Source organism: Poecilia reticulata, chromosome 10 (assembly GCF_904066995.2).
Source record: "Poecilia reticulata chromosome 10, P_reticulata-male-v2, whole genome shotgun sequence".
Taxonomy (NCBI): Eukaryota; Metazoa; Chordata; class Actinopteri; order Cyprinodontiformes; family Poeciliidae; genus Poecilia; species Poecilia reticulata.
In genome coordinates, this window is record NC_088839.1 from 17276870 (window position 1) to 17289095 (window position 12226).

Consider the following 12226-nt stretch of genomic DNA (forward strand, 5'->3'; position numbering starts at 1 on the left):
CAGGTGTGTCGTGTCCTCATGCATTTAACTTAAACCCACTGCTAAATCCAGCTCTACACATGGTAGTCCTCAAATGGCATTAAGGTGAAACACGGTGAGGTTGTAATTAACCTGGAGATGCCTCGGAGCTCTTTGACTCGAGTGAAAGATGTACAGAAAAAGACTGATGGCTGCGAGGTTACTGTGATTGTTGGGTGAGAATCCCGGTCTACAGAGCTCCATTAGCCTTGCTCCGAACTGAGTACTTGTGTCCTACTTGTCTAACCTTTATACGCAGACCTTTATGCAAATTAATGTTTTTCTTTTAGAGTAGATAAGAAGTCCATTTCACAGATAATCCTTTGAAACCTTGATCTATGCTGCCGCACAGATAGCTTGTTAAAAAAAAAAATAGTGCAACTAAGAAAAGTTTTCAAGTTACTAATGGAAACATACTGAAATAATCTTTTATGTGTCAAATAGAAATGCATCATTTCACACCTACATGCAAAAACACAGAAAAGCATAATGTATGGAGAGATGTAAATTTGCAAGTGTTGTATGCCAGTAGGGTATACATTTGGTATGATCAAAGCTAAAAACTGACAAAAAAAAATTCTGAATGAGTGTGCTTTCTGTCCCGTTGGTCTGTGCTCATCTTTTTCTCTTCCTACAACTCAGACAGACTCTCACACCCACGCATATTTTCACATTTTTTGAGTTTGTTTTTAGCTTCTTAGCATGGACCCAGTCCTGTTATAGATATTCTATCTGTAATATTAATAATTGCTTGATGACAGGGCCACATAAATCCTTATTTGTGCACCTTTACCATTTTACTATTCCTTGAAATACATGAAATCATTTCAAAAGAAAGTTGATTTACTATTATCCTCTTCTTGGTCATGATGTTCAAAAGTTTTATCTTGTTTCCATTCTGTGTAGAAATGTTTTGCTGGATTCCATGTTTGTTTTTTTCCCTTGCTCCCTTGTATCTTTCCATCATTCCCTCGGGTAGGACAGTTCTTTTAATAATGCAGCACATTGGGCTGCTGGACTCTCTCTCTCTCCCGGGAGCTCTCGTGTCGATTAGGCGGCAGAGTCTGGAGCTAAGCCAGGGTTTTCTTATTCACCGCATCACTGCACAATGAGAGAGGGAGAGTGCAGGAGAGATGAGAAAGACATGGCGACATGGGTAGAGATGGACAGGAGTGCAGTGGGCTTGAAGATATTAATAAAGAATAGCAGAGATGTATAGAGAGAAGCCTTTATCCAGGATTAGTTAGGAACATGGACTGTCTTGATTTCAGAACACAAACTAAATGAATATCCAAGGACTTTCTGTGTTCTTTTACATCAACTAATCATTTTGTGAGAACTTAGCTATCTAGTCATCAATTTTTATATTTTGGCTGCGTCGATGCTTTTTAGAGTTTTACATCTTTTTCTTTCTTTTTTTGTTCACTGATCATGTACTTTTCTTCTTGAACTACCTGTTTGTTCCTAGTCTGTATAAACCTTGCACTGCAGTGTAAATGTGCTCCTGTGCTGCAGTTTGTGGCCTCATGGCCTTTAGAACAGCATGGTCGCCTGAACTTCAACACATTTGTAGCCATCTGTAGCTCTTTGTTGAGCCTCATGTTTTCTGAATCACACAAAAGGGAACTCTTCCGCAAACACACACACATTTTATTACATGCAGATGTCTCAGTTACAAAGCACACACACACAGACAAACCTGAGAGACGTTTTTGCCGTTGCTGCAATGAAACGTCCATTTCATGTTGCATCTTCTCTTCTCTCTGCAGCAAAAACCCCCCAACAATGACTGGCGCTTCACACAAGGACAGAGACCTGGACCTAGTGGGTAAGTTAACTGAGACACACACGCACACCCCTACGCACACAGCTAAAGTGTTAATTAATATCAGCCCCAGCGTTGTTGTTCAACATGAAGATGAAAGAATAAAATCGGATGAGAAAAGTCGCCTGCTGGGGCGGTCGATTTTGAAGTCATGACGGCGTGAACGTCTTAGTCTGACTTGGAGCGGCACGTTAGCATCGACTTTGGTCAAATTCCACTGAAAGATTCTGTTAGATGTCTCCAGACTCCTGAATGAGAATCTCTGCTTGTTTCCAGGCTGCCTTATAAAATGGCTGCCACAGCTTGCACTCCCCTCCCCCTCCCCTGCTGTGTCTCTCCTCCCTGCTCTCCCCGAGCCTATGCGCCATCACTCAGTACTGCTGATGAGCGACACTGACCCAGAGCTGGGGGAGTGGGGGTTGGATAACGTGTTTATTCATTTTTCTCTATCTTCATTTTCCACCGACACAAAAGCCAAATGTAGCTTCTTTTTTTTTCTTGCCTTCCCTGTTAAAATCAGGTGTGAGATTTTTTTTTATCTGTTTCAAATGTATAGGTTTTTTTTTAAGTGTGAGTTTTGCTTTTAGCCCATGTTGTGTGGGATAAAACTGTTTTCCCAGCAGTGATTGCGCATAAGTTGAGTAAGTCAAGTCATTTCCCTGAAACACACCAGCTGAGGCAAAACTTGTATAGCTAGAAAACACGAGACAGAATATATTAGATTTTGGCTGCACAGACCCAAAGTTGACAAAAACTGAAAGAAATGTAAAGTTTATGCAACAGCACATTGTTTCAGAAATGTCCTTTTAAATTAACCCCAGCTTTCAACTAAATACACAGTGGTTCTTTCGGTTTGTATAACTTGTTGTGTTTTTAGTCCCCACATGCCATACGGTACACACATACGATGGACGCCGAAGAATGGGACAAGGTACCAGCTTAGACTTAGACTCTGTGCGGTCGCTTTCTGTCCTTAGCAGCTGATCGGGGTTCAGCTAAACCCTCTAATCCATCAGTGGAAAAAAAGAATTGGATCCTCTCCTAAGGGCAGAGAGTGACTGAAAAAACTTTAGGTAGTGCACTGCAGTCGAGTGCTGTGCTGTGTGTAGTTGTACCTAACCCATAGCTTCTGATAGCCTCCCTGAAAGTTTGATGGGGTTTGTTGTTGGTCGATGTGCAAATAGGCCACAATGCCTGCTGTGGCATAGAACGAGGACTGTGGCATATTTCTGTGCAGTGTTTTTTTTTTGTTTGTTTTTTTCTGTAGATTTGCTGTGGCCTTGTATGTGTGCTATACATTTAGTCGTTTAAGTCCGAGAGCTCCTTTTCTCCTCTCCTTCTTTGCTGCCTTTGATGTGTGTCTGTGATGTTGTAGCCCAACACCACCACATGCAGCTTTTCTCTGTGATTTATGATGAAGCAGAGGATAATAAAAATGGATGTTTCATAGCATCGGAGAAATCCTCTTCCAGAGGAAACAAAAACCTGCATTGAATTGCTACAATCAAAGTACTAGTGCTGAAAAGGACCAGTTTGCCAGAGGAGGTAAAAACATGTCATGTAAAGGTTGCGGAGAGGGAAATTGATGGTCCTTTCTGGCCCACTTAGGATAATTCTCTTGGTCAGGAAGCGATAATCCCGACAACAGGAAATGCTCAACAAAACCACAGGATGCGATAAGTCTAACTAGATGTTAATTTAGCTTGAACCAAGCCTTCCTTTTTATCTCAAAATGTGTGAAGAGGCACAAAATGGTCGCCTTCACTGTTTTTTTACTCTGTCTGTTTTTCATTGTCTGCCTGGCACAAGAGCTAGATGTTTCTCTCTCCGTCTCTGTCTCTGGCATGAAACTGAGAACCGCTTTTTTTGCAGTACAAACTGGTAACCTGTTCTCTGAGAAGGCCTTAGTTTTTGTGTTGGAATTCCTTTTTATTATTATTATTTTGTCCAATGCAATTTGCTTTTTTTGGAAGACACATTTTTCTCAGCATTTAAGGTTTTTTTTCAGGTGGTTTAGAGAAGGAAAAACTTGTTCCTGTGAGCATCCCTTGTGTTTATCTCTCCAAGGTTTGAGGCACTTAAGATCATTTGAGGACCTTAGAAACGAGGCTTGTAATTCTTTTAATTTGTCAGCGATGGATGAAATAAAAAGAAAATTAGACCAACTACAACACTGCTTCAAATAGTCTAAAACACCTTAGTAGTTGCAGTACCGACCTCACCTCAGTTGTCTTGATTTAATCTCTCATAACATCTTCATGTGAGCATAAAACAACTCAAAATTCAGACTGCGTGTAGTTCAAACCATTTTTACAGGATCTTTTGCTCAGTTTGCCCATCTTCAATTTATATTTCCATTTCATATCCACATGTTGCTATTTTGTCTCTTTCCACTTCCATTTTCATAACTGTAGACATGATTTTGTAAAAATGTACTTGAAGCCATTGTGCATCAAAATACTATCTTTATTTGTAAACACAAATTGTTGTAATTTCACATAATTGTGTCTCAATTTCTAAAAAAATAAAATTGCATCTTATTTTAACGTATTATTGGCCTGATACCAAATTAGGGTATGAAATGACGATGGGGCAAAATGACCAAATGTAGGAATATCTGTATATAGCTCAGGTTGTGCTCAGAAACATGCTCCATGTAGCTATCTAAGAATATATGGATATCTCAGGTGCCTAAAGCCTTTTCACTGTGCTGTGTATACATTTCTGCTTTAGCCGTTTATTATGAACCCTTTTTTTTAACACATAGTCCTCGGCTAAGTCTTCTTAAGTGAAAAGCCAAAAAAAATCAATGTTCCACGTAGACTGATAGTTATTTTTGTTGCTAACAAAGAAGTCCCTTTGCTGTCCTGCGAGTTATTTGTCCAGCACTTCTAAAGCCGGGGTTATACAAAGTGTATGCAAATAACAGAACGTCACCTGCATAGAATTATATAATGTATGCTACCTTTAAAAAAACCCAAAAAACAAACAAATTGCAAACTTTATTTGCTATTTAGCAGCAGTAGTCCAAGCAGAATTAAGAGCATTGTGATCTAGTTGTCAGTTGAGCGCATGATGGTCTGCTGCACATGTGGGGAGAAGGTTGGTGAATGTCTGCTTTCTCCTTTGTTCGCCTCACATGCAAATTGTAGACTGTAAATAAACCAGGCTTTGAAGACAAAGTTTGCCCAGATGGAAATGTTCAGCGCTCAATGGGCGCCACGTGTGCCACCATGTAGACTTGCTATTTCCTCCATTAAAAGAAGGAATCATTAAATATTTAGCCGGATTTACTAGAGGGCTCAGTGCTCACTGGCACACCAGTGAGTGTGGTACCATGGATGCACCAACACACTGCTGGCTGCTGTGTGCACATGCATTTGCTCATGCCTCCACAACCGTTTGAGATCCGCCCTGTTCTGTAAACTATACATCCTTCTTGTTATTCTTGCTGAGTCCAACCATCAGCTGCTTTGCTTTTTACATTACAAAGCGTCAACTGTGAAGTCATTAAGCTAATCACACAAACTGCTGAGGATCGTCGTCTACATCTTACTTAGGTGTTCTCTGTTTTTTTGTTATTTTTCTTTTTACCTCTAGGGCAACTGGAGGACCTGAGGTAGCCATGGGAACTGGCCCCTGGCCCCAGCCCCCCACCGAAGCCGAGCAGCTTCAGGCACTGATGGCAGCAGCCAACGGTGAGTCCGACGCCTTGTCACCAGCTGTGTTTCCATTACAAACGTGCGCAGGTATTTTGTCGATATTCTATAAAAGAAAAAACACAATTTCGTAATTGCGGTGTTTCAGTTAAATAAGAAATTGAATTAAAATCACACATGAATAAGCTTGTTCACGCGATAAGACGTTAAAAATCATGGCAGTGACTGATGTAAACAGTTACAGGAGATATATTCATAACTCAGAAATTAGTTATGAGTCATCAGAGGAGATTGTTGGCGTCTTATTCAGGCGTTGGAGTGAAAAGCCCCTCATACAAGGGAGCAGCTACGTACGCTGCATTTTGGGGAAATTGTAGTCGGCAATTTTAAAATAGAGGTATGGATTCAACACATTTGAATGACACAAATTCTTATGAGCTGTGCAACGCTGTGAGAGCAAACAAACACAAAAACAAACCATCATCCTCCAACTACTTCCTTTGTCATTTTTGCCAATCAACATCCGACTGTTGACCACGTGACTTGTGTGATGTGAAAAAAGTGTCTCCATTGTAGTTTTGCGAAATACATCCATTATGATAGCGCAGAAACTTTTTAGTAAAAACAGTTGTTTTTTTTTTTCAAAATTGTTCAAAGTTTCCGTTAAGCAGATTTATGTTCGTAATTTCAATTGGCACATTTTTATGGTTAATGGAAACGCAGCTACTATCTTTCTCTTTTCTATTCCTTCCCTGCTAGCCTTTTTGTCTCTTCGTGTGCACATGGCTGCGTGGGAAGTGCTTGTTTGTGTGCCTTCCTGTTTGCTCGGACAGCGTCCAGCCAGACTCATTCATTGATAAAGCCCTCTCTGTCCACATTGGAAAAAATTTCTACTTTGAGGTCGTGTGGTAATAAGTACCCAAAGTCAGAGAGCGGACATGAGTACCTGTAGTTGTTTTCCTTTCTGCAGTACAGTGTTGAATTTAAAAACACAACCAAGGTGTGTTTCTACTGTACACATCCGTAAAGTGTTTTAACATAAGCAGCGCTCCAGGGACATCTATGAACTATTATCATTCCATTTCTTGCTCCTGTTGTACATAGTGACTCATGTAGTGAGTCATTATCGACCTGGCAAGTATTTGATACCTCATGGAAAATATTGATCATATTTGCAGAAAGCAGAGTAAGAAAACCAATCGGAAAAACAAACTAAAGTCATTGTTTCCAGTGTTATTTTAACAAATCATATTTCCTTCCCTTGAGAAACTCACACTCCAATCTTGGACATCACAGAAGGATGTCGTGTGGATTTCATTTTTCCACTGGAAGGAAAATCCAAGCTGAAGGAGAAAAAGTCTGATTAGATGAATATCAGCACAAGATTGAACGGTTACAACGATCAGGGAGGAAAGGGTTAAAAGCGACTGTAGATAAACACTGAAGGTCATTTTGCTTAGCCTTATTGTTCCATGCATCGACTGGAGCTAATTTTGTTTTCAGCATTAGTCTTGCTCTTTGAAAAGGATTTTTACAAAAATTCTCAGAAGTTTTTTTTTTTTTTTTTGCCTGCATATGTGTGTTTTATATGGTGTAAGAGGAGCTCCAGGAAGGGGGGGAGGGAGCATTTGTGTTTCTGGCTCTGCAATGCAGGGGCTCTGGGAGAATTATGAGCAGAGCAGCTACGTCATGCAGCTGAAGACACAGAGCATGCCCAGTGCAGACCCGTTAACACAAACAAGCATGCTTCTGCTCCTGTTGCACTGTTTCTCCTTTTATTCAGCCGTCAGCTTTTACTTCCATTCACATCATATTCGTTTAGCTTAGGTATTAGCCTTTTTTTTTCTGCCATGTTTTTTTTTTAACTCTCACTGCTTCTTTTAACACTGCCGCCTTAAAACTTTCCAGCACTTTTAACACGTTCCACCCTTCTTCTCCTCCTCTTCCTCTTCCTCCCCTGTCATCCCCCAAACTCTTGTCTCTGTTCTCCCCAGAAGTAAGTGAGGCGACGGCTACCCTCGGGCCCGGCACCATGGGCTTGAGCACCCGCTACAGCCCCCAGTTCACCCTGCAGCATGTCCCCGACTATCGCCAGAACGTGTACATCCCTGGGAGCACGGCCACCCTCACCTCCAACCCTCAGCAGCAGCAGGCCACGGCCCAACAGGCCACGCAGCAGGCGCTGCCTCCGCCTCAGGCCTCGGCACAGGCTGAGCCTCCGAAAGCCGCCCAGACCCCCGCCTCCAAGAAGAAGTCCACCAAGAAGGAGAAGAAGTAGATGCCGGGGGAGAGGAGGCGGAGGCACAACGAAGTGATGAGAAACCCAACCCCCCACACCCCACCATTAGGTATCTGCTGTCACATGGACGCTGTTGGTGGTTCTTTGAAGATTTTCTCCAAGAATCCAAATGTGCTGGAGGTTTTAGTGTTACTAACCCATGTTGTGCTTAAAGGTCTAGTATTGTTCATGTAATCTTTGTGGGTAGATATTTTTTGGATGGGTATGGGGGGTTGCTGTTGTTGTTCTTTTCCCCCCCATTATTTTCTTTAAATGAAAAAAATAAAATAAAATAAAATAATGGACAAAGAGATTCAGTGTGAAAAAAACCTTGCTGGAATGACAAGGCTACACACAGCGATGTATTCAGAGATGAAAAGTTAATGTCTTTCATGTTGGATTTATTGTGCACTTTCCGAAAGCGGAAAGCCGGCTATTGTAAAGTTCGCTAGTTGCCATTCATTATATTCCTCCATAGGGTCAGCCGCAAAGCATAAGGCTGCTGTTTGACAGGTGTTACAGACTCTTCTGCATGCTCATTAAGGTTCAAACCACATATGCTAGTTTAGAGTTGCAAACTATGCATTGCAAAAGCAAAGAGGGGAACATTCTGAATCCTTGTTCCTCCCTCCAATCGCAGGTCAACGTAATGCACACGTAGTGTTTACTTGACAGAAAACGAGAATAACTTTTGTAATCATAGTTTTAGGAAAAAAAAAAAGATTTAAGACTTTAATCTGATATTTTTTATGATCTGAGCATGCACCCACAGTTGAAGGGAGGGGTTGGCAGAGGACTGTGGTGAAGGCATGTGGCGCGTACTCAGATTTATCCTGGTTACCTGTATAAAACCTCAGGACGAGTACAGACATGTCCTCCTGCTCTCCCCCCCCCATCCCTTCTTGCACCCAGCTAGTGTCCTTTCCCTCACCCCCCGATTTGAGCCAAACTATGAGAAATGCACTGTTCGTATGCTGAAGAAGAGACTGAGTTGGGGTTGTAATCACTTCAATCTTTAGGGAAACTTGTAGATGTGGTAAACTTAAGTGCTTAGGCGTTTCTAGACACTTTGTAAGCCTCTAGGGCCTCGACGGAGTTTCCCCTTCACTTTCTTGAGGTGCTGAAAATAAATTTCTTGATGTGTTTTCTTTCCTTTTTTTTCCTTTTGGGAGATATTGATTCAATAGCATAAAGGGGGTTTTGTTTTAAGATACGTTGCCATACATCTGTCTGTCAGGATAAAACTGCATGGAAAAGAAGGCAGCTCGCAGGCTGGGTCAAAGGGGAGCGAAGGGGGATCGATGAGAGCTAAACCGATTGAGGTGGGGTACAACCTGCAACCTTTGGCTCTACCCACTGAATGTACAGAGGAACCAATGCTGGCCTGCCCGCCCCTTTTTTAATTTTCCTCCAATGCACTGACCCTGATAGAGGTCAACAGAGCCAAGCACAGTCAGACCTGTTGGTGAGGAGACGGCCCCTTTGGGGCATCTTCTCTGCTTTTGAAATCGGTGGCGAACACGACCCTCTCCGCCTCTCACCTGTCTGCGTCCGCTCCCCAACCCCTCGCCCTGCGAGCCTCCTAACCCACTGTAAATAAACACGAGTCCGGTTGATGGTATGAGCCAAGTATTTGTACAGCAGGGACCTTCTCCAACTGTTCCCTCTCAACAAGGCGCGGCTTACTACTGGAATGTGTTTGCATTTTGTTTTTCAAGAAAAATGAAAACCACAGCTAAAAAAAAAAAAAAAATACACAAATTTATCAACAATAATCAAAACGTTTGACATGTTCTTCAACAGTTTGTGTTGCAATGTAGTAACTGAGCACCATTGAAGCCAACTAACTCTTCAGTGTAAATAAATGACTTTAAAGATAACTTTAGATGAGTAAAAAAAAAAAAAAACAGTGACACACGTAGACTAGTTAACTTGTGGTATGTGTTGCGCATATTTTTGTGTTTATTTTTTCTCTTTACTACCCTTTATCACCCTGTAAAGAAATGAAACAAAAAAAAAAATATGGAAGTCTTTCTATCCTTCTGTAACCTCTTAATGTTACTTTGCGGTGATTTTTTCTCTTGTGCATTTGTGAAATAATGCCTCTCATTCTCTTTCTGTCCATATGAACAAATGATTATAAATATTATATATGTGTAAGTTTGTCCGCTGCTGAATTAATACTACTCTATCCTGCTGTATTATCTTTCTTATAAAACGCTTTGCCCTCTCCCCCACGCTACACCCCTGTGTTACTCTCTTATTTTTATGCTAATATTTATATTTCTGTTTTATTTTCTCTTGGACACTGACATTTCAAATAAAAGAAATCATTTGAAAAACCTTACATGTACAGTGCTTGTTTTAAATCCGTTTACAGTAATCAGAGTAATCCTACTCTGACGTTTAACAGCTTTAATATGCAACAGTGCAGGCAAGTCAATCTATAAATCTGTTTATGATTTTATGAAAGATAAATGGAACAAAACCAAAATGAGAGGGTTTAACGGAACTTAACCAACTTTGTGTGAAACATTTACTTACTTACTAAAAACTAACAGCCTCTAATTGTTGAGGTGATTTTAGGTTATTGTAAAAAGACTAAATATGAACCACTAAATTCAAAAAGAAAACGTAGAAACACAGAACAAAGTGTCTGGATGTCTTATAATAGATGTAATTTTGATTGTGTACTGTTCTTGTATTGTCTTTTGGGCTTCTTAATGTTAATTTACCATTTTATTTTTGTTGCTTTCACTCTGTGACCCAGAGTGTCTCACATAAAGATAAATAATAATTTAAGTTGTGCCGTAGTGCTGTTGGCACCACCAAAGATTTCTCCACCACATTCTAAGTCCCATTTTGCTCAGTCATCAAATTCTCAAATCATTTTAATGGTTAAAAAAATAAATTACAAAAAAATCCTACTTCCATGTCATGCAGTTTCTTTTCCTTATTTTGGGAAATTACTAACATGTTATTTTTATTCATGTAAAAATCCGAAGACCAAACAGAGATCATAGCCGTAAGCAACCAGGCTCTTTGTGCACTTCACAACAGCCTATAAATAGCCAATGATACGTCGCTGAGCATAACAAAAGGAGCAGCCTGCAACATGCTGCTGCAGATGTTGGAGGGATGAAAGAAAAGACCAAGCAGCTGGAGGGACGGCGGTGATCCGTATTGTTCATTCAAAAGGCATGACACCCAATTCAGTGCTGAATAATGTAGTTGTTTTCTTGACCGAGTTTCATGAACACCTGTAAAAGCACAGCTGTGTAACATCTGCCTACCTTAAAAAATAAAATCTTCAGTTTTTAAAAGTTAAATCATTCTTCATTTGAGACTGCAGCTTTCCAGCACCAGTCACTACAGACTCACAAAAACCCAAAATGGCTGACTCCATTTACCCCTTATCCCGAGATGTATTGCAGGGCTGCCATGGCAACTGTCAGCCCCCAGCAACTCTGTGCTTTTCTCCCTCTGCTCTTCACCACACGTCTTCATTACCGATCCCAGACGTGGCCGTCTCTGGCCGCCGCTCCGGGCCACAAAAAGGCAAACATGTTCACCCATTAGTAAAACCTGGCAACCCAGGGAGACGTACGCAGGAAACATGGAGGAGAACTTCCCCACACACACACAGGCACAAGTCGGATGAGTCAGAGGCAATAAAGCAGCGTGGGCTTGTCTCGGTTTCATTCACTGGAGCTCCGTAGTACAGGAGCTGATCTAAATCTGGGCAACAATCGAAGGAAACTAAAGAAGTATTCTCATTGGGGAATAATGCGTGGACTATTAGCAGACAGAGTTACTATGTCAGCTGATGTTTGTCATCCTGTGACTCACAGAGGCTCCTGCTGTCCCCGTGGGTCACCCATTTCCCCTGGAGGAGACCCGGCAGAATGAGGAGATTGTTCTGGTGTTGCCCCCCTTTTGTGCCCCGCCACCATAGCTCACTCAATTAAGCACATTCTTGTTCATTAGACACAGACCGATATACTGTAAAGGCCTCCGAAAGCAGTGATGTTACAGCAGAGGATAGCAAAGAAGAGGAGCTTCAGACTGGATGCAGACAATGAGCTGTCTGTGTTTTTACAATATCAGTCAGAGAGGACGGACACAAAGCAGAACGGTGGAGATCTACCCTTCCTGAAAAACATGCTTTGGAGTAATAAGAGTCACAAATAGTCAACACGCAAAGAAAGAAAAAATAGGGATGAAACTAACTTCCATCCATCCATACATCCATTTTCTTCTGCTTATCCGGGGTCGGGTCGCGGGGGCAGCAGCTTCAGAAGGGAGGCCCAGACTTCCTTCTCCCCAGCCACTTCTTCCAGCTCCTCCGGGGGAATCCCAAGGCGTTCCCAGGCCAGCCGAGAGACGTAATCCCTCCAGCGTGTCCTGGGTCTTCCCCGAGGCCTCCTCCCGGTGGGACGTGCCCGG

The 12226-nt window shown here is 41.7% G+C and overlaps 1 protein-coding gene across 50 annotated transcripts in view; it reads left to right on the forward strand.

Annotated features, from left to right (window-relative positions):
• LOC103471737 (protocadherin gamma-C5-like) overlaps positions 1–10127 on the forward strand; it is a 256760-nt gene extending 246633 nt beyond the window's left edge. For 37 of the 50 annotated variants that reach the window (XM_017307057.2, XM_081611452.1, XM_017307056.2 and 34 more), the window contains exons 2-5: positions 1788–1846; positions 2721–2774; positions 5444–5541; positions 7497–10127. In XM_017307057.2, the coding sequence (XP_017162546.1) occupies positions 1788–1846; positions 2721–2774; positions 5444–5541; positions 7497–7780 (495 nt within the window). In that variant the 3' untranslated portion in view covers positions 7781–10127. The remainder of the gene's footprint in view (positions 1–1787; positions 1847–2720; positions 2775–5443; positions 5542–7496) is intronic. The other 13 variants (XM_081611454.1, XM_081611490.1, XM_081611491.1 and 10 more) reach the window with 3 other exon arrangements.
• Positions 10128–12226: the final 2099 nt, after the last annotated feature.